This window comes from Lucilia cuprina, chromosome 4, assembly GCF_022045245.1.
Source record: "Lucilia cuprina isolate Lc7/37 chromosome 4, ASM2204524v1, whole genome shotgun sequence".
NCBI lineage: Eukaryota > Metazoa > Arthropoda > Insecta > Diptera > Calliphoridae > Lucilia > Lucilia cuprina.
The window spans coordinates 75,301,979-75,324,424 of NC_060952.1; the positions used below are offsets into that span (position 1 = coordinate 75,301,979).

Here is a 22,446-nt window from a genome sequence, read left to right on the forward strand (position 1 = left end):
CTATAAGTGGCGGTTTACACAGGGAAACTTTTTTGGAAAACTTTTGTGTATGAGAGAAAGAGATCGTTGTTATATGTATTTCTCTTTCTCTCACACACAAAACTCAAAAATTTCCCAAAAAAAAGTTTTCCTGTGTGAACCGACCTTCGTTAGGTTATTAGTTATTGTTGTGGACTGTAAAGCTGGAGGTCATATGTTCGATTCTCACCATAAACCTTGATAAATAAGTGCACAAAAGGCCCGATAAAGGCCTAGAAGTATTTCTCTGTTTTCAAACTAACTATGGAATTGAAAAGTTTTAAATGATATGTTATATGGATCATGCAAAGTCGCATTCAGCACAAATAAAAATTTGTATTCTAGAGTACTTTCTAAATAGTGTAATGCTCATTTCTTGAATAAAAATGCATGCTAATGCAGCGTGAAGTCCCAATTTTAAAGCTCAGACTACCAACCATCATCTATCTACATTTTGATTTGTAAAGTGGAAAGCACTCAATTGAATGAATCTCTATTGTACTTATAGCATATATCGAGAAGGTATTAGATCAACAGTAATCACCAAACAGATATTTGGCACTAGAAGGACCTTTACAAGATCACACTTTACGTACATAAAGTCTAATAAAAAAGTAAAATTAAATTTCATGTATTTCGTTTGATTTTTGTATAATGAAAACAGCTGTTTTCCTTTTCTTTTTTTGTGTTTACATCCCTGACTAATACAACTAGTTTCGTTTAATAAAATTAAGAGTTATATAACTTAAATTTTTCATCCGTATTTTCTCTCAATGTATAATGGTTGCATTACAATTTTGAGAGCTCATATTAATTAAGCGCACGTAAAGGAAGCTTAAGCCTAAACTGCAAGTTTAACTCCAATTGTATGACAATTTGAACTGACCTAAAATTTCATGTTTCCAAAGCAACAGCTGAATTGAGTTTTTTATAATTACAATAATTTTACAAGAATTTCGTATAAACTCTTACAATTTATTAGCAAAACTCAGGTGAATAAGGTTGTGAAAGTTAGCTTTATGTGAAAGTCCTGTCTTAGATTTTTTCAATTGTTTTTATTTGCATGTTTGCAACAAACTAAAATGTTTCAATCTGGCAACAATAAATACATATGTAAGTCGACTTTGGCAGAAATGTCATAAGATAAACAATGGTGCTAACTATGCTATGCTATAGATCCAGGTGTAAACTAAATTTATATAAAATATTTACGAAAAATATTGAATTTTCTATAAGAAAAACTAAAACATATAATTATTTTATTAAAAACTCATACATATATAAACTACATTTATATTCCGACCATTGTATTGCACATATAACTAAATAAAATAAACAAAATCATTTAAGATAAAAACTTAAAACATTTTAACAAAAAAAAAAAGCACGTGCAATAAAAACACACAATACAAAGTAGCAAAAAAAGAAAAGATTAATAAATAATAATTAGCATGAATGAATCAGCCCACGACTAGACAAATAACTAGACGAAAAAAATAAAATCAAACAGACAGACATACAAACAAACAATAACAACATACAAGTTCAATGTCCACGAAATTCAAAACAATATTGCCAACAAAATAAATGTATTAATTATAGCAATTATTATAGACATTAAGATACAATTAAACAAAACAAAAATTATTAAACAATTACTCAATTTTTTTTAATGCTGACGTCTTAAATAATAATTTTTTTTTAATCTTGATATTAAAGATTGTATTTATTAAGAATTTATATAAACAATCTTGAAAGCAATAACAATAATGATTTATTGATAACAATTTAAATAATAATGATTATGATGACGAAATAACGTTGTTGATTTGCCTTTATTTTATATATTTCAATAAAGTTTTATTTATATATGACAAAATATGTATGTTTGTCCAAATGTAGCCTGTCTTCTTGTTAAATAAACAAATGTTTATTTACACTTTTTTATTAATATTGAAATGCGTATTTAATAAGAATAAATGATAATAATAATGAAATCAATGATTGCAAAGTGTGAATGATAATAAAATAAAGAAATCAAAAAGAAAAAAAATTACGTTAAAACCAAACAAGAACAAAAAACTGAAGAAATGCAATGCAAGTGTTGTCAATGTGGCAATTTTTTATATTTTAATAGATTAAGTATTTGAGAATTCATACCAGGGGTGGAAAATGGATTCTTAAAACTGTGCAAACATTAGACTTGTTAATAAAGAAGTCGAATTATTTAAGTTTCTTTTCTAGAAACTAGACATAAAATTAGTCTAGACTAGACGAAAGAGTTGACAATAGACTAGTCCTTTTATAAAAATGTAGAATACAGTAGTACAATTATAGATTATTATTCCAATAAGCAAAGACTTTTGGTACTCATCCACCACAGCTTGATATTTGACGTGATCATCTTCATAGCGTTCATTACCAGCATTCTTGGCAATTTTGTCGAGAATGAAAACAGCCTTCGTATATCTGGCGTTGAGAATGTCTCTCTAGCTTTTTTGCCATTTATTCCTAGTCGCCAGACTTGGCGCTGGATTGGGGAGTAGTTGTCAAGCTTTTTGAGGGTAGAAGCACAAATTATACAGAGATGTCACTTTTTACATTTGAAAAAGTCTAAAATCAGCTTTTGTTTGATTTTGAAGTAGTTTGGTGAGAAGAGGTATATAAAATACAAAATCATTGAATTCGTTTTGTGCGAAAGAGAGGCAAATAGCTTTTTGCTCGTGACGTCTCCGTAGAAGAGTGCTATGTTTTTCAATCGGTAGAAGAGTGCTATGTTTTTCAATCCCACTACCTGAGAGGCTCACTACCGTCTATTGACTACAGGTAAGAAGTTCGTCCTCGGACCCAATCTAATTCTTTCCGCGTTGGTTTTGTTTTTGTTTAAATTTAATCCATATGTTGGTGCCTCGAGTAAGCATGTAAGGGTAGAGACGATCTATGCAGTGACGGCATACACGGATTAGACTAGGAGTTTCAACCGGCTCGTGTCGTAGCACCGGAGGGGAGCTGTTAGCGACTAATCTTCTTTAACCACTGATTAGCCATTCAGATTCTCGGTACTGCTACCAACCACCTTTAACTTACAAAGGGGGTATGGGGATGATGAAGAGATGGGATTCTTTATAGGGAATTAAGGATAGGAGGGATAACCTTTGGTCATGTAGGATTTTAAGTACAGTGTCTTCCAAAGACAAAAGGCTTTTGCCGACTGTATTTGCAATACAAGAGAACTACATAAAACAATAATGGTGGATAATCAGACGTTAAAATGATTTCATTTTATAATCAGCTGTTGAATTTTTTTAATTTTATAATCACTTTATGGTGTAATCCTAAGTTCTTTAATACAATTAAAAATTTTGAAATTATAAGAAAAATCTTGCTCATTTATTGTGCCCAAAATAACATCCATATTTTGATTCTGTTTTATAATTAAAAGCTCAATTAAAAATGATTAACATCAAATTTTTTAATGACTATTATTTATCTAGACGATATACATATTAACAATTTTCATACACATTTTTTTAATATTTACCAGTTAAATGATAACCAGAAGTTGAGATTGTGTCCCTGTTAGTTCATTAAAATTAAAAATTTTTAAATCATTTACAAAAGTGGTATTTTATTATTGGTAAATTCCAAACATATACAATTTTGACAGTAATCGATAAGTGACGGCTGTCAGCTGTTCTTACAGCTGTGTGAGATCATTTTCTATTAATACATATCTAGTGATGCTGTCAAACATCTTATAATAGATTTTTCACCCTGATTGTTATTATATAAAAAATTCGTCCTGTTTTAAGTAGAAACTGATTAACACAACAAATGTCAGTTTAATAAAATAATAAGAAAACCTTTATATTAACTTTTAAAGAAAAAAAAAACATAAATGAATGACACAAATAAAATTCTACAAAAAGACGAAGGATAGTATAAGGTATGTAGTCGATGTTTTATGTATTCCTATGTTGCTGGAAAATAGGTCAAGTTCTTTTTTGTTTGTTTACAAACCCTTTTTAAAACGTGTTTGTTGTGTTTAAAATTCATATAAAAAGAAGTGTGTTCCTTGTGTTTCCATAAAATGATGCTGATCGTTGAAAATAAATAAAACAACCTGCTACAAAATACACAAAAAAAAAAAAAGGTTTCACCAAAATGGGGGGACAACCTAAACACAAACCAATAAAAATATAAAAAATTAGAAATTCCTATTTTATAATGTATTTAGATGTTTACGTACATACCTTTATAAACTAATAAATTCAAATTCTTTTTGTATACTTTTTTTATGTCATTAATTATTTATTTCTTTTATTTTTTTCATCATTTTGTTTTCACTATTATTTCTGACTGAAATGTTAATATAATGAAAAGTAAAAAAAAAACTTATTTACACCGGCCGGCATTTTTCTTGTTTATTGTTTATCATACACAATTTTTTCAGTATTTTTTTATTATTTAGTGATTAATTCCACATTTTTTTATAAATATTTGTATGTATGTTTGTGTATGAGTGTGATGTTTAGATTCTTGCCAAGGTTGTTTTTATAGTGTTTTGATGAATTTTTTTTATTATTTTTTTCTTTTCATTTCGTTTTTTTTTTCTACAATTTTCTTAATGATAAACATCTCTCACATTTGTGTTTTACATAAACAATTGGGTATTTTATTGCTGTTCTTGTTTACTTTCTAATAACACCATTTCCTATTTGAAACAAAACAGCACCCACTTCGCTTTGTGTAAAACAAACTTGAAAAAAAACTCATTGAAAACAGTGTAATTGTAATAGTAGCAGAAAACTTTGCTATAAATAGTTGTTGTTATAGTTTTTGTTGTAGTTGTCACATTTTTCTTTAAACGCCACCCTGTAATTACATAGTAGTTGTTTTTGTTGCTTGTTTTTTTTAATCACGAATAAAAAGGGGGTAAAAGTAACATGTAAAAAACATAGTGGTGGTTGTTTTAACATTTGTTTTATGTTTATTTCTCTTTTTTTACTTTATTTTCTATTTATTCTTTAGAAAATATACATTTTTCTAACAAATTTACTACTGTAACTACTACTTGTTGTGTTTTTAAATATGAAAAAATTTCTTTATTAAAAAAACGAAAACAAAATGACATTAGTTGAAAATATTTTAAAGATTTTATTTGTAACACCAAAAAAAGAAAAAACCAAAGAAAAAAACCTAAATAAAATTATAATAAAAAACTTAACTCAAATTTAATAAAAAATTTAAATGAATTTTGTAAACGTAAATAAAAATTAAAATCAATAATTTAACAAAATACGAAAAACCTTAAAAGAAAATGAATAAAGTTTTACCCTGGGAGCATTTTGAAAATCTTTATAAAGTAATATTGTTAAACAGAAACGAAAATACTAAAATAACTAATTTGTTTAAATGTTTGTATTTGCAGGAACTTATAGGTCAAAATAGTAACGATAGTTCTAGTGGTGGTGGCCACAGTGGTTTAGGATCTGGTCCACCGGGTACACCAAATCCGCAGCAAGTTATACGTCCCACACCCTCACCCACGGGCTCTTCGGGTTCACGTTCTATGTCTCCAGCAGTGGGTAAGTTGTTAATGTTGTTATTATTACAAGAGTATTTAAAACATGTTGATTTTTCTTTTATTAGCACAAAATCATCCTATATCGCGACCCTCTAGTAATCAATCTAGCAGTGGTCCCATGCAACAGCCAGGAGGTGGTCCTCCCGGACCACCATCTCAACAAACATCGCAACAACAGCAATCTCAACAAGGTCCGGGAGTTCCAAACTCTTCCTCGTCGGCAAGTAATTCGCCTCAACAGCAGCAGCAACAACAGGGACCGCCCTCTGGCGCGTCAGGTGGCCCACCTAGTTCCCAGCAACAGCCACCACCGCCACCAAATCAGAATGTCAATAATCTGCCCTCACAGCCATTACCTCCACAGGGTCCTGGTGGTGGCCCTGGTGGCTATCCCTTACCGCCTCATATGCATGGCAGCTATAAGTTGGGCGGCCAAAGTCCTGGTCCTCAGGGCATGCTTTCTGGTTACCCGCCACCACCGCCTCAGCAAGCTCAACAATACTCTCAAGGAAGCTATCCACCACGACCACAATATCCTCCAGGTGGTTATGCTCCCACACCACCTCCATCTAGCCAAGCATCCGGTGCTAATAGTATGCCACCGGGCAGTGGTCCCCAGCAGTATCCGGGCGGCCGGCCCATGCCCAACCACAGTGGCCCCGGTCAATATCCACCCTATCAGAATTGGGTACCACCCTCGCCACAACAAGGTGGCCCTGGTGGTCCACCACCCGGTGGTCCTGGAGGTCCTGGTGCTGCGGCCATGGGTAATCATGTTCAGGGCAAAGGCACACCACCTCCACCACAAGGCAGTGGCTCTCCAAGACCCCTTAACTATCTAAAACAACATTTACAACATAAAGGCGGTTATCCCGGTGGTCCGGGCGGTCCTCCACAAGGCTATGGCAATGGTCCTGGTATGCATCCCGGTATGCCTATGGGACCACCACATCACATGGGTCCACCACATGGTCCTACCACCATGGGACCTCCGCCCTCTACACCGCCGCAATCGATGATGGTTGGTGCTGGTGGTGAAACGAGTAGCAGTGGTGCTGGTGGTCCTCCACCACCGCCAGATCATATATCACAAGATAATGGTCTAAGTTCGAGTTCATCGAGTTCGGCGCCTGGTGGTCCACAACATCCTGTGACATCGGTGGTGACTACGGGTCCAGATGGTGCTCCTATGGATGAGGCCAGTCAGCAGAGTACAATATCAAATGCATCAGCAGGTGAGTAAAAAGAAAAGTGAAACTAATTTGAATTCGACAGTAGGAAAGTATTTAAAGGAATAACATTACCATTTCGGATCACTTAAGTGTTGGTTCAAATATTTTCCGAATACTGGCTCAATGCGATGTAGAAAAATAATATTCTCATTTTCATGATTGAGAAAGGAATGAATAAATTTATAGCTCTAATTCTATCACTTTCGTTATCCTCTATTATTTCTTAATTGATTTGCTTTCCTTAAAGTTTTGATTACTACAAACAAGTAACTATTTTGTTTGTCCATTTCTAGCTTCTGCTGAAGATCCCCAATGTACTACACCAAAATCGCGCAAAAATGATCCCTATGGTCAAAGCCATTTAGCACCACCAAGCACCTCTCCCGGTGGTATAGGAGCTGGACCACATCCTGGTCATCCAGGAGAAGATTATGAAATGAATTCACCACCCAATTGGGCAAGAACGCCAGCCAGTCCGGTAAGTTTCAACTTAAGCCTACTAGAGCTTAAAGTAAGATCTCTACTCATTGACATTATACATTTTTTCTCATTATAGGGTTTCAATAGTCATGTTCCTCAACAAGATACTTTCCGTACAACGGCCACACCCGTTACCACAGTCGTCTCAGCGTCTGCCAAGAAATCCGATAGTCTTTGTAAACTTTACGAAATGGATGATAATCCCGATCGTCGAGGTTGGCTTGATAAATTGCGAGCATTTATGGATGAGCGGCGTACCCCAATAACAGCCTGTCCAACCATCTCGAAACAACCGCTCGATCTTTATCGTTTATATTTGTACGTTAAAGAACGAGGCGGATTCGTCGAGGTATGCAAGGTGCCGTAGCAAATTTCCTTTTACTAACTTCTTTTTAGATTTACTAGCAAACCCAAAAAACCAAAAAAAAAATCGTATCACCAAACCAAATTATCCAAAACCGAAACAAAATTCCAAACCAAAAAAAAAAGAAAAAGAAAAAATATTGTAGAAAATCCAAAATTCAAAAAAAGAAAACCTTAAACAATTTTGCATCCATAAGTACAAGACAATATTTGATACATAATTCTTTAGAAAAGCATGTTTTTTTAACTTTAATTGATTTCAAATTTGTTTATGTTTTTAAAGTTGTAAATGTGTTAGTTGTTGTTAATTTGTTTTTAGTTTTTTTTTTGTTTTGAAATGGATTTTTTCCTATATTTTCTTTTCTTTTTCTCTCCTTAACGTTTGTATACACTTTTGTTCCTATTTTTCTTCATTTCCATTTTCACTATATACCAGTAGTTGCTACTCTCATTTTTCATATTAATTGTTTATTTAAATATTTGTAGTTTATTCAAGATTTATATTTATATATCATATGCATATATTATTTTATTATTAATGTAAGTAGTTAATTATATATATTATATTTTTAAAAAACGGCTTCTAAATGACCATTGCGGGCTAAAGGTATGGTTCTTTTAAAAACCTTAGTTAAGTTTACTCTTAGTCTCAAAAAAGGTTCAGGGTGGAAACCTTTAAGTAAAAACAAAAGAACTAGTGACGGCAAGTAAAGAGTAGATTTATCTCTATATAGATAAACGGATCAAAATAAGAGAATTATCTGATAAAACCACGAAGATCGTAGAACTCACTCCTAGCTACACGTCCTAGTTCTTTTTAAAGTCTTATTTCCTAGCCACTTCCATCTCAGTTGCATAAAATATGTCTTACAGTTTCTAGCTACTTTTCGCCTTCATACCACTTACAAAAATCCAGTGTGTCATTGAAATTTTGCGATATTTGACTATACTAGTGGCCGATAGAAGGTTTCTACGACCTAACTCTACTAATTCCAGTCCATATAAGACACACGCCAATTCATCTGCAATCTGAAATAGAAATTAAGACTTTATCTAAGTACCATTTTTGTCAAGATGAATTGTTTATATAGATGTGTCGCCAGGCCAGGCCAGGCCTTTCTATCATACTTAAATCGTTTCCATGACAATTGTATCTTCGCTCCGAAACGACCAGAATCATATTCGCTCAAAGACTGTCAATCCTGTAACAGCTGCATTTACAGAAAGGTTTCTTACGACAATTGTATACATATTCGTTCCGAAACGATTAGAATCATATTCGGCCAAAGATTGTCAATCCAACGACAGCTGTATCTACCGAAAGTTTTCTTACCCAGGAGAAAACTATCGTAAACAACGACCATCCACTGAAAAGAATTGCAAATAACAAACTTTTTTTGGTAAAGGATTCTATCATTCAAATGAGATGGAATTAATCTTCCATGATGGATCATATAATATGCATGGTTTAAAAAAAAACTTTGGTGGCTTTTATAGAACGAAAGTCTGAAACATTAGGTATAAAACGAGCATAGGTTTCACAGAATATACGGAGATGAATACACTGAAAGTCAAGACTCCTAAAAGGTCCTTGAGAAATGTCTACACATTTCGCAATACGAATGTATTGGATTTGGAGTCGTCAATAGATATCTGCGAATTCTATTATTTATATTGGTACTTCTCTTATAAAGAATAGGTTTGCAAACGCTCGTCCCATGAGCATGCAATTTCAATTCAGTTTGATTACCTGAGTAATATCTTCTGACAATATCTTCTGACATATATGAAGTGGTTAATGGCAACAGGCACAGTATAAGTTCTTGTTGTTGTAACAGATTGACTGTGACCGATAGTTCATTCCTGGGGAAAAAACTTTCGGTTGATACAGCTGTCGCTGGGTTGACAATCTTTGGCCGAGTATGACTCTGGTCGTTCCGGAACGAAGATCCAATTGTCGTGGGAACGTAGTATAAGTGGTTGCTGTATTAAGTTGGCTGTAAGTGGATGTTATTCCCTAGGGGGAAAACCTCCGTTAAATACAGCTGTTGCTCCGTAGCGGAGATCCAATTGTCGTGGGAACGTTGGTGATCTTACGCGATGGTATTCGAACGATATTTAAGCTTCACGTAAGAATTTTAAATCTTTCAACAACAACTTTTGTAAAACATACATGTCCCACTTCCTCTATCGATCCCCGGACATAGCGGACCAATCGGTTCAGCATGGTAGCCATTTTCTGCAGGATTTTAAAAGGGGGGATGGTTTTTGACCCTAATGAGAGCAAGTCTGAAGTTATTACGAGCACATTTATGTAAAATTTCGGATTTAGAAGTATGTAGAGCATGTGGAGAGGACAGTGAAACTCTGGAGCACTTTCTTTGCCACTGCCAGGCATTCGTGAAAGTTAGATCCAAATATCTTGGAAGTGATGTCCGAAAATAACATAATAACACTGATTGGAAGATTCTTAGGAATTACGTACAGGAAACTGAGCTTTTGAACAATGAAAAATAATTCATTCAGTTCCCCTTTTTTCACGATAAGGAGCGCACAACAGGCCCGATTGTGGCTTAAGTGTGTTTCTTCGGATTTGATATAGTATACATCCTTCTATCAACCTAACCTAACGAATTTTTCCAAGGTTGATATCCAAAAGATCATTTTGGGTCAATTATATCAAAGCTAACCTTTTCACTTTGCACGAATCATTAAGAGATCAACAGTATGATGGTGTATCACCAGTGATATAAACATCTGGACATCTGATATCACAAAAACATTGACATGGTGCACCTTAGTGTGTACCCAGTAATGTTTGATTCGAGATCTTATTCGGTTCTAATTAAAAAAAAAGACAAATAGCTCAAGATCTTAAAGTTTCAGGAGACTTTTGTCCTCTACTCAAACTAATTAAATCCTATTAAAGTTAATTTGTTTAATGGATTATTCGTAATTTTGTTTATTCTTAAATTTATTTTATTGTATGAATATGTATTGTATGTATGTATATCTGTTTGTTATGCATTTTTAATTATTTTTTTACATTATGTATTATTATATTACTTTTATATGTATGTATATCTATTCATTACCCAAAATATCTCACAACACATAAACTAACTTTATATTTGTTTCCACAAAAATTTTTCATCCAACTTTTAAAGGTAACAAAAAGTAAAACTTGGAAAGATATTGCCGGTCTATTGGGTATTGGTGCAAGTAGTAGTGCTGCGTATACGTTACGTAAACACTATACGAAAAATCTATTGGCATTTGAGTGTCATTTTGATCGTGGTGATATAGATCCATTACCGATAATACAACAAGTAGAGGCTGGTACAAAGAAAAAATCAACCAAAGCAGCTTCAGTACCGTCGCCAGGTAAATTATTTGTTATTTTTCATAATTTCAATCGAACACAATGAAGTATTAAAAACAAGCTGTTGTAAATATTATAGCTGGTTCATCAAATTCACAAGATTCATTCCCAGCCCCTGGTGGTGCTGCCAATACATCGATGGATGGTTATCCACAATATCCAGGTAGTTATCCCGGTGGTCCGGGACCACAGCCAGATTATGGTGCGGCTGGACAAATGCCACGACCACCATCACAAAGTAATGCGCAAAGTCCACATCCAGGTAAGTGTAGAAAGCAGAAAATTTGGATTTTTTTGAAAAATAGTTTTTTTATTTTGATTTTTTTATTTTATTTTCATTTTTTTGTTTTTAACCAATTATTAATACATCATTATTGTTGTTGTTGTTGTCTCGAAATGTAATTTGCAAATCTGTCACAAATATCATATCAACAACCAAACAATCAATCAATCAATAAAAAATAACTCATCACACCCATCATTTGAAACATTTATTTTGTTTTTGTTGCTATTTAAACACCATTTACACATCATTTACACAAACACTCATCACATCAACCCATCTGTAATGTTTTTGCATGAATGTTGCTGATGCTTATCATGAAGGTACAAATAATCAAACATCTACGGCACCTGGTGGTGGTGGTGGAGGCGTTACAAGTGGTGGTAGTGATAATATAAGTGTCAATAATCCATTTGATGAGCCTGTAGGCAGTGGTGGTGTTGCACCAGCTTCTAATACAACAGCCAGTGGTACAACTGGTGCACCACCACCCTCCAGTGCTGCACCTCAGTCCCATCCACCGCATCCTTCAAACATAAGACCACCTTATCCTCCTGGTGGACCATACCCGCCACCGGTGTCTCGTACACCAGGTACATAAAACAACACATGAATCATTTAATACTCCTTGTTTCTATCTCTTTCTCCGTCTCACTACTCATTTATCATACTGTTGTTGTTGTGTGTGTGTATTTTTTGGCCTTTTTCTCTTCTCTCCTTGTGCAAAATTGTGAATTTTTTTCTTTGTTTGTGTTTTTTAATTAATTTCATTATATTTTACTTTTATCTCTTGTTCATTGGAAATTAATATAAACTGTTTAACTATTTTCTAGGTTCTCCTTATCCTGGACAACCCGGAGCTTACGGACAATATGGTTCAGGTGATCAATACAATGCAACCGGCCCTCCTGCCCAGTTTGGCCAGCAACAGGGCCAATTTCCGCCTCAAAATCGTAACATGTACCCTCCCTATGGACCCGAGGGAGAAGCGTGAGTGACTTTAATCTTTTCTAGCACATACAAAACTTAAACATAGAAAACATTAACAAAACAAAGATTTAGTTCAAAACAACTGTATTGTTTTTTTCATACACATTTACATTTTTTATGCCATTAAGAATTTTATTCCAAAGTGGAACTTGCAATTGATTTATTTTCTTTGTTTTTCCGTTTAGACCACCTTCTGGCTCGAATCAATATGGTCCTTATGGAAATCGTCCATATAGTCAACCACCTCCCGGTGGTTCTCAGACCCCTACTCCTCCTGGTGCTCCTACAGCTGCTGGCGGTCCTCCACAAGGTGGTCCTCCAGCACCTGGTAGCTCCCCATATCCTCCACCCGGTGCTCCTGGCCAACAAGAATATTATAGGCCTCCAGATCAGGTAATTTTTCGTAAAACTTTTATCAGTTTACAGAATTTTTTAACTTTATTTTCTTTTCTTTTAAGGGACCTCAGCCACGACGTCATCCAGATTTTGTTAAAGACTCACAGCCATATCCTGGCTATAATGCACGACCACAGCTTTATGGTGAGTATTAACTTATCTTAAATTGAACTTTTTGTTTTATAACCATAAAATCCTTGTAACTAATACACTCCTGTGTGTATAATCTTTCTGATTTTAGGTGGTTGGCAAGGTGGTTCGAATCAATATCGTAATCAATATCCATCATCTCCATCGCCTCAAGCATGGGGTGGAGCACCGCCACGAACCTCAGCTCCACCGACTGGTCCATTGGGACCACCGGGTCAACAACAGCCACCATCTGCCGGTGCCGCTCAATGGGATCAGCATCGTTATCCTCCACAGCAGCAACAGCAGCCACCACCTCCACAACAGCAACAGCAGCAGCAACAACAGCAACAACAACAACAGCAGCAACAGCCACAACCACCCTATCAGCAGCAGCAACAACAACAAGGACAACAGCAACCCACACCACCACAGTGGGCACAAATGGGTGGAGCTGGCACTGGCGCACCTGGAGCACCACCAAGTGGTGCGCCAGGATCTCCTTTAAGGCCTCCCAGTGCTGGTCAACAACAACGTATGCCCACCAGCGGCGGTCCTGGTGTTAATATGAATATGGGCGTAGGACCTGGAGTGGGTCCTCAAGCCGGGCCACCAGGGGCACCTCCCAACACTAATAATGCTTCGTCAGGTAGTGTTCAAATGCCTCCCGGCAGTATGGGTAAACCGCCTTTCTCCATGCCTCCACCACCACAGGCTGGCGGTGGTAGTAATGTTGCTGTTCCGCCAGGCAATAACCAAGGACCTGCTGGCACTGGCATCATGCCTCCCGGCGTCATGGGCACTCAGCAAAAGCCAATGGGTGTAGTAGGTGGTCCCGGTGTAGTGTCGGGTAATGTTCCACCACAACCCCAACAGCCGCAGCAGCCACCACAAGCATTCGCTCCTCCCATAGGTCCTGCTGCTCAATTGATCAAGAAGGAAATCGTATTTCCACCCGATAGTGTGGAGGCTACCACACCGGTATTATACAAACGTAAACGCTTAAATAAGGCTGATGTTTGTCCCGTCGATCCTTGGCGTTTATTTATGGCCATGCGTTCGGGACTTTTAACCGAGTGTACTTGGGCTTTGGACGTTCTAAATGTCCTGCTGTTTGACGATTCAACAGTACAATACTTTGGACTATCACATTTGCCCGGTTTATTAACACTGCTGCTGGAGCATTTCCAAAGGAATCTCGCCGATATGTTTAACGAGGAGGAGAACAATGAACAGAAACAATTAGCCAGCAGTGTTAAAAATGCTAAAAAGATCAATAGCAAGCGCAGCATATTGCACAGCAGCATGCGCAAACGAGCTAGCGAGGTCGTCACCATTAAACAAGAAGATGATTTACACAAACACAGCAGCAGATTACATGACAATACAGCATGCGATTATGACATGGAAAACGAACGTTTATTCGCTGAGGATGAGCATCATATGCTGGATGACTCTGATGAAGACGAAGGCATTGATTTGGGTCAAGTTAAAAATCAAGCCAACCCCGATGAACGTGTGATATTACTGGCCCATACACCCAACTACACAATGATGTCGCGTAAAGGTCTGCCTGTGCGACTACAGCCTGCCGAACAAGACATTTTTATAACCGATGGCCTCAAGTCGTGGGACATTGAGTTTAGTGGCAACTATGAGGAGACTGCGCCGGTGGGTAGCAATGCCTGGACCTATGGCTTTACCGATCCAGATATAAATGCGGGCATTATTGATGTGTTCAAGTCAGAATTTGTAGACATTCCATTTGCCCGTTACATCAAAGGCAGCCAACGCAACGGCATCAACAGTTGCAAAACGAAGACTAAAGACAGCATGGTGAAACAAGTAAAAGCAGAAGAACAAGAAAAGGAGCAGGAAAGCAAACAGCCCAAGTTAGAGCAAAGTGATAAAGTTCTGGAAGCTGCGCCAGCAGATGAAGAAGAGGATGAAGCCGAAGCTAGACAGCAACAGAATACTTTCAATAAGAAACGAAGACTTTTCCATAACTCCGTTTTGAATGCCAACCCCAACACCAGCCACAACAGCACTAACAGCGAAACAGCTGCTGGTGATACACAAGCCCTAGAACCTAGTGAAGCCAAGAAAACTAAGCTGGATGAACAAGACAAAACTGTTGAAATAAAACGAGAGGAAGACAGTGAAATGACAGCAGCTACAGCTCCCTCAGACAGTGATTGTCGAGAGGTAGATATGGAATTGGAAACAATCCAAACCACCAAAGACACGGCCACATCGAAACAGCAAAAATTCGATCCCAAGTCAACAATAAGAGACCCAGCTTTAGTGCTGCAACGCCGTCGTTCCTCGTCGTCGCTCGAAGACGAATGCAATACCCGCGATGAGTCTAGTTTGTATTTGGTCAACGAAAGCCAGGATTCAATGGCTCGTCGTTGCATCTGCATTTCAAATATATTCCGCAACTTGAGTTTTGTGCCCGGTAACGAAACAATTCTAGCCAAATCCTCCAGATTCCTGGCAGTGCTGGGTCGTCTTCTGCTGCTCAATCATGAGCATTTGCCGAGAACACCTAAGAACCGCAACTACGACCGAGGCACCGAGGAAGACACTGATTTCTCTGATTCTTGCAGTTCGCTGCAGGGAGAACGCGAATGGTGGTGGGAATACTTGATTAGTATACGTGAAAATATGCTGGTAATAATGGCTAACATAGCGGGTCACTTGGACCTATCGCGCTATGAAGAGCTGATAGCCCGGCCCCTGATTGATGGTCTATTGCACTGGGCTGTATGCCCTAGTGCCCATGGCCAAGATCCCTTCCCCTCGTGCGGTCCTGCTTCCTCGCTTTCACCCCAAAGACTTGCCCTGGAGGCTCTGTGTAAGCTGTGTGTCACCGACAACAATGTCGATCTAGTGATTGCCACACCACCCCACTCTAGACTAGAAAAACTATGTGCTGTACTAACGCGTCACTTGTGCCGCAACGAAGACCAAGTGCTAAGAGAATTTTCGGTTAATCTCCTACATTATTTGGCAGCCGCTGATAGTGCCATGGCCCGAACGGTGGCCCTACAGTCGCCCTGCATCTCCTACTTGGTGGCCTTCATCGAGCAAGCCGAACAAACTGCTTTGGGAGTGGCCAACCAACATGGCATCAACTATTTGCGTGAAAATCCAGATTCGATGGGTACTAGTTTAGACATGTTAAGACGAGCTGCGGGTACGCTGCTGCATTTAGCCAAACATCCCGACAACCGATCTCTATTCATGCAACAAGAACAAAGACTTTTAGGTCTGGTCATGTCACATATACTGGATCAACAGGTGGCTTTGATAATTTCTCGAGTACTATTCCAAGTATCGCGAGGACCCGGCACCAGCGCTAATTCACTCGAATACAGACTGCAACAGAAACAGTTGCAGCAAAAAATGCAAGAGACAGCAGCAAACGAAAAGAAGTCACAGGGATTAGGTTTAAACTCCTCCTCTACATCTGCGACGGCTACAATGACGATGTCAATGTCAAACTCGCTATTGGCGAGCAAAGAGTCAAATAACACTGCGACAGAACTTAAAATTGAATCTGTGAAATCAGAGGCTCATGAGACGACATCTATGTCCAGCAATGATGCTGCAAACAATGTAGGAAGTGCGGAAAGTGGTGGCGGTGTGACAGCAACAGAAACAGCTGTAGCTAACGTCAGCAAACCCTCCTCATCCTCCATGATAATGTCCGCCGATGAAAATAGCAACAGCAGTTCACAGATAACACCTTCGGCTGCCTTCAACGATGTCAGCAATAGTAGTACAAATAGCAATAGTTGTGGTACTGCAGCCAGTTCTCACAGTAGTCTTAGTCAGAATAGCATGAATAGTTCCATGGGCGGTTGCAGCAATAATAGCAGTTCCAACAATGCCGCCGCTCTGCATCATCTACAAGCAAATAATAGCAGCAGTAGTATGACAACGTCAGCAGCTATGGCTGCAGCTGTGACGCCACCAACTACGGCGGAACACTTGAAGAGTAATATTTTAAGTTCAAACACCAATTCTCCATTGGCCAGCAGCAGTAGTAGTAGCACTAGCAGTAATATTGGTACAAGCAGTAGTGGTAGTAATAGTTTACAATTAAACAATAGTAATTCGACGACAAGCTCCTCATCTAATCAGCAACAGATACCAGCACCGCCGCCACCACCACCCACGGCATCAGCGCCATCGCAAGCTCCAACTGCAAATACCTCAACGACCGCAGCGGTTGCGTAGTATACAATGTTACAGGCTGCTGAGAATACAGCAGTTGCCTCAACAATGTTTGCTTATCACCATCAACAACATCATCAACAGACACAACAGCATCAGCCACCACCACCACACCATAATCTAACGCAACATACTCCTCATATGTGGTCACAACCTTTACCGCCACTTTCTCTTCCACCACCACCACTTAATGTCAGCACACCCACTAATACAACCAGTCTAATGGAAATGCATTTTAATAATAGTAGCCAAGATGAAGCGCCAGCAACATTTCATCCGCAACAACCGACACAACAACATTTTCCCAATATTACAGCCAGATCAATAATGCCAACACAAGTTCAACCGACTTATAGCAGTCAACCGCAACATCTTCACCATCATCATGCTCATTTACAGTTGCAACAGCAGCATTTGCATGCTGTACAACATCAGCATCATCTAACGAATCCTCAAACTCAGCCACAACAACAACAGCAGCAGTCACCAACCCAGTCACCCCAGCAACAACAACAACAACCACAACATCAACATGACTCAAGAGATCAGGTTAAATTTTAATTTTTAAAATATTAATTATTATTTCTTCGTTTAATTTAAAAAAAAAAAAACAAAATGATTTTGTCTTTCTTGTCTTGTCTTTCTTTTTTTTTCATCGTTTTTTTATTAAGAAAAGTTTGAATATTTCAGACGATATAATTATTTTTTGCACAAATTTTTGTTTGTTAGTTATTATTATTTTATTTTTTTTATAATAAATTGATATTTTTGTTTATCAACGTTTGAATGAAATAATAAAAGAAGATGAAGAACAACAAAACAAAAACATAGACAACGTTATATACAAAAGAGAATTATTGGATTGAATACGTTTCTTAAGAGATATTGTTGCTAAACAATTGAAAATGTTTATAAACTTGATACAGTAACAATATTGTATTTTCATATGTTGATAAGCCGGGCAATAAAATACTGTTTGTTTACTTTATGTTATGATTCTTCTTCTATTTTGTCTACTTACAAATTTTAGCATTCACATGAGAATGATAGTTTGACATTGAATACAACTTTAAAAATAAACAAAACAAACGTAAATTTGTAGGTGTGAACTTTTTAATAAAAATTACCAACAAACTTGTTTTAAATATATAAAATTATACAAAATTACACCAAATACAAGAGAATTGTGAATTGCTATATTATATTTTTTTTATTAGTTTGTGGGAAAATTTGTGTTTTTCTTTATAAATAGAAGGAAATTTTAAGAAAGAAATCATGTTAAAATATTTGACATTTGTTGTTTACCTTTTGTGTTTGGAATTATGTTAAAAATTTCATAAAAAGAAAAATTAGTTTTTTAATTATTTAAAAGGTTTATTGATATTTGTTAAATTTGTTTTATAAAAAGTTGAAGATTTCTTCTATTTATTATCACTGTTTAAGTAATATCTCTGTAAAAAGCTAAACAAATTGCTTTTGTAAATGTTTACAGACTTTACATTTGGCAGCATTATAGCTTTATAATCATGTTTATAAACAAGTAATATTCGCTTATTATAAGAAAACAATTAAATTTAATTGTTTATGTTTATATGTTACTTTCTTGAGCAACATTTTGTTTATAAACATTTAAAAAACCTAGAACTTTAAGCATGAATAGTTCATCAATTTCGTGACATAATGGCAGTAGTAACATGACAAAGTCAGCCGTCATAAAAGCAGCTAGAACATCACCAAATACAGCCGAACTCTAGAAACGTAATATTTTAAATTTGAACATCAATTCTTCATTGACCAGCAGTAATATTAGTAGTTCTAGCAAATGTTTAAAGAAATATTTTGTAGAATTTCTAAACAAATGTTTTTACGGCTTCTCATTGCTTATAAAACAGAAGTTTATAGGAAAACTTACAAAATTCAAAAAAAAAACATAAACTTTTTGTAATTTTAACAGAAGTTTACCAATTGTATCTTTAGCAACATTATTGCTGCACATTGTGTTTATAAACATGACATGTAAAGCAACAAACAACATTTAGTTTTAATTTAAACAAAAGTTTATAAACATTTTCTTTAGTAACATTGCCTTGCTTCAAAAGTTACTTTAAAATCGGTGTTTCTTCTAGAAGATTTAAAAAAAGAACCAAACTTTTGGTAATTTTAACAGAAGTTTACCAATCTTAACTTTAGCAACATTTTTGCTGCAAATTGTGTTTATAAACATGACATGTTTAGTTTTTATTTAAACAAAAGTTTATAAACATTTTATTTAGCAACATTGCCTTGTTTCAAAAGTTACTTTAAAATCGGGTGTTCTTCTAGAAGATCAAACTTCTAAAGTAAATTTAACTATAGTCGCTGAACACATATTGTACAAGATAGTATTTGGCTAATATTATGTTTATAAACATTTTGTCATTTCTATTTATCATTTGAAACATTTGTTATTATAACAAAAAGTTGTTAAACTTTTCTTTAGACAAAAATTTTACTTTGTTAAACATTTTCTAAAAGAATCATAAGCTTTATTGTGTTCATAAACATGACATTTTAAGCTCGGGTTCTCTTTAAATGAAAGAAACAGCATTTAGTTATAATTTAAACAAAAGTTTATAAACATTTTCTTTAGCAACCTTATCTTGTATCAAAATTAAATGTTTATAAACATGTTACTTTAAAAGTGATTGCTTGTTTTTGAAAAAGAACAGATTTTAAGCGTAAATTAAGCAAATTTCTGCAGACATTTTATTCTGTATCTTGCTCTAGATTAATAATATGTTTATAAACATTAAGATGTTTGTTCTGTTATAAACATTATAGATGTTGCTTCTGCTTCCAGAAGACAATGACAAACTTCAGTTGGATATCAAAGAAAACTTTATAAATAATTTCTTTAGTTACATTACTCTTTGCTAAACAAGAGTTTATAAACATTTGCCTTTGCCTGCATAATGTTTATAAACATGTCAGGTTGCTTTTTAAAATGAAAATTTCAGTTGAATAGTTTCTTAAGCAAAACTTTTTGCTTTAAAGTCTTTGAGCAGAAAAAAACTTCTCCTTAAAATCATGAGATTACATTTTTCAAACAATGTTTAGAGGCAAATGTTATGAACAATGTTTCAAACAATGTTTAGAGGCAAATGTTTATATTCTTTTGATGTTTATGAAGAAAAACATTTTCTATTTCTAAATTTTTAACAAAAATATGTTTTTAAAAGTTTAAATTCAACATAAACAATCCTTTGTTGTTAATACAAAGAAAAACTAGTTTATAAACATTTTCTTTAGCAACATTTTCTCTTTTTTTAATGTTTAGAAACATGTCATCTTTGAAAAGAAAAAACCTGATAAAGTTTTGTTAATTTTTTTTTTGTAAATAATAAAAAAACTACTTAAAATGAACAAATTGCAACAGTTTAAAGAGAATATTAATTAAATACTAAAACTAAACAATGCAACGAATTTATTTTCAAGTTGCTGCAACATTATTAAAATGAAAAAAAAAAAAAAAAAAACAAAAATCTTTAAATAATATATAAAATGATTACTTATATAAATATGGATGGAAAAAGTATAACACAGACAACAAGAACAAATAATTAAATAATACAATAGGAATTATTTTTTTTTCTAAATTAAAAAAAAAAACTTAAAATAAATAATTTATATAGATATTATAACTTAAAGAAAGAAAAAAACAAAACCATTTAAAGACAGAAGAAAGTAGAGCAAAAAGAAACGAAATTAAATTATAAATAAAAACAAGAAATAAATGATTAAAGAAACCATATATTATGAAAAAAAAAGGTTTAAATACTTAAATTGCACATAAAAACAAAATACAACAAATAAAAAAAAAAACTTTGTATAGAGATTTTTTTCCTTCTCCCCCCCTTTTAAGCGTAAAACATTAAATAATATAAACAAAAATATATATATATATAATTAAATGTAAAGGTTTATAATTAAAAAAATATATATTAAATTTAAATAAATAATTATAATAATAAAATATATATTTAATACAATAATAATAAAAAAAGAAGAAGAGAAAATTAAACATACGCGCAACTTGCAAGATATTCCTAAATAACTGAGAGAAAACAAAAAAAAAAACATTTTTAAATTATTAAAAAAAAACGGCTTTTTTTCTGTTAGTTTTAAAAATAAAATTTACTCTTAATTTATATATATAAATTAATAGAAAATATATAAAAAGGAGTAAATGAAAGCAAAAATTATTATAAAAAAAAACAAAAAAAAAAAAAAGAATTTGTAGTTTATGGTCATTATTATTAAATAATTAATTAAAACAAATCTATATATATAAATATTATTATTATAATTAAAATTAATATTAATAAATGTGTCTGCACGTGTATAAACAATTAGTTTTATAAATATATAAATAGAAAATAATAATAAAAAATATAATTACTTTTATTTTTTTTAACTATTTTTCTTTTAATTTTTTTTTGTTTTTATTTTTCAATTAACTGCAGTATTTATTCTCTACATAATTTCTTAATTTTTCTTTTTTTTTTTAATATAAAATAATAAAATAAAAAAAACTTAAATATTAAGAAGACTTTAAAAAAGGAATATAAATTTATACAAAAAAAAAAAATTAACTTTAAATTTAACAAAAAAATAAAAATAAAAATAAAAATAAAAAACTTATATAAACTAAACTTAAATGTTAAACAATTTAAAATAATAATAACAATAAAGAAAACTTAAAATTTTTTTTATAAAACACAACAACATATATTTTTTTATTATTATTATGATTATTATTATGTTTTTTTATAATTTTAAATAAAACAAATTTTTGTTTTAGTTTTTTTTTATATAAATATTATATATATTATTATTAATGTCTAAAATAATCTATTATTAAACAAACAAAAAAAAATATTTAAAATAAAACTAAAAAAAAAGAAAAACTTAAACACTAAACCCTTAAAAATGCAAAAAAACACTCACAAACAAACAAACTTTATTAAAGAGAAAAATTTATAAAAAAAACCAAACCTGTAATTTTTTCTCATAAAAAGTGTTTAAAAAAAAATTAACAAAAAATAAATAAATAAATCTATTTATAAACAAAAAAATGTTTAGCTTATAATAATTAAACATAAGTAAATATTTCTTTGTCGTAAATAATACAAAAAAAAAACAACCTACAACTCATACATTAAAGCAAATAAACTACAAACTCCCCCCTCCCCTCCCCTCCTACTCCAAACCCACATTACAACAAATAAACTTTAAATATAAAAAAATATAAAAAATTTATTAAGTAAAAACCCCCTAAATATAATAATAAAAAGAAAAAAATCTT

The 22,446-nt window shown here is 33.9% G+C and overlaps 2 protein-coding genes across 6 annotated transcripts; both read left to right on the forward strand.

Moving 5' to 3' along the window:
- Positions 1 to 5,333: 5,333 nt before the first annotated feature.
- LOC111683861 (trithorax group protein osa) lies at positions 5,334 to 17,105 on the forward strand. Of its 5 annotated transcripts, none has more exons than XM_046950873.1 (12): positions 5,334 to 5,383; positions 5,450 to 5,606; positions 5,671 to 6,840; positions 7,131 to 7,315; positions 7,394 to 7,675; positions 10,848 to 11,064; positions 11,124 to 11,324; positions 11,669 to 11,938; positions 12,179 to 12,335; positions 12,521 to 12,728; positions 12,794 to 12,875; positions 12,973 to 17,105. In XM_046950873.1, exons 1-12 carry the CDS (start codon positions 5,339 to 5,341, stop codon positions 17,103 to 17,105), a joined length of 7,107 nt encoding a protein of 2,368 aa, XP_046806829.1. In that variant the 5' UTR covers positions 5,334 to 5,338. The 5 variants fall into 5 exon arrangements, with proteins under 5 accessions (XP_046806829.1, XP_046806831.1, XP_046806830.1 ...); XM_046950875.1 differs by having other exon boundaries at positions 11,142 to 11,324; XM_046950874.1 differs by having other exon boundaries at positions 7,394 to 7,666.
- Positions 17,106 to 17,111: 6 nt separating this feature from the next.
- Positions 17,112 to 20,388, forward strand: LOC111683853 (PAX-interacting protein 1-like). Its single transcript, XM_046950880.1, has one exon. It carries the CDS (start codon positions 17,112 to 17,114, stop codon positions 17,661 to 17,663), a length of 552 nt encoding a protein of 183 aa, XP_046806836.1. The 3' UTR covers positions 17,664 to 20,388.
- The last annotated feature ends 2,058 nt before the right edge of the window (positions 20,389 to 22,446 follow it).

Bases quoted from the DNA above. Each gene is read 5' to 3' on its own strand.
- LOC111683861 (XM_046950873.1), top strand. From the start codon at position 5,339: ATGAATAAAGTTTTACCCTGGGAGCATTTTGAAAATCTTTATAAA. The intron at 5,384-5,449 runs GTAATATTGTTA...TTGTATTTGCAG, and splicing joins ATTTTGAAAATCTTTATAAA to GAACTTATAGGTCAAAATAG. The intron at 7,676-10,847 runs GTGCCGTAGCAA...CAACTTTTAAAG, and splicing joins GATTCGTCGAGGTATGCAAG to GTAACAAAAAGTAAAACTTG.
- LOC111683853 (XM_046950880.1), top strand. From the start codon at position 17,112: ATGTTACAGGCTGCTGAGAATACAGCAGTTGCCTCAACAATGTTTGCT.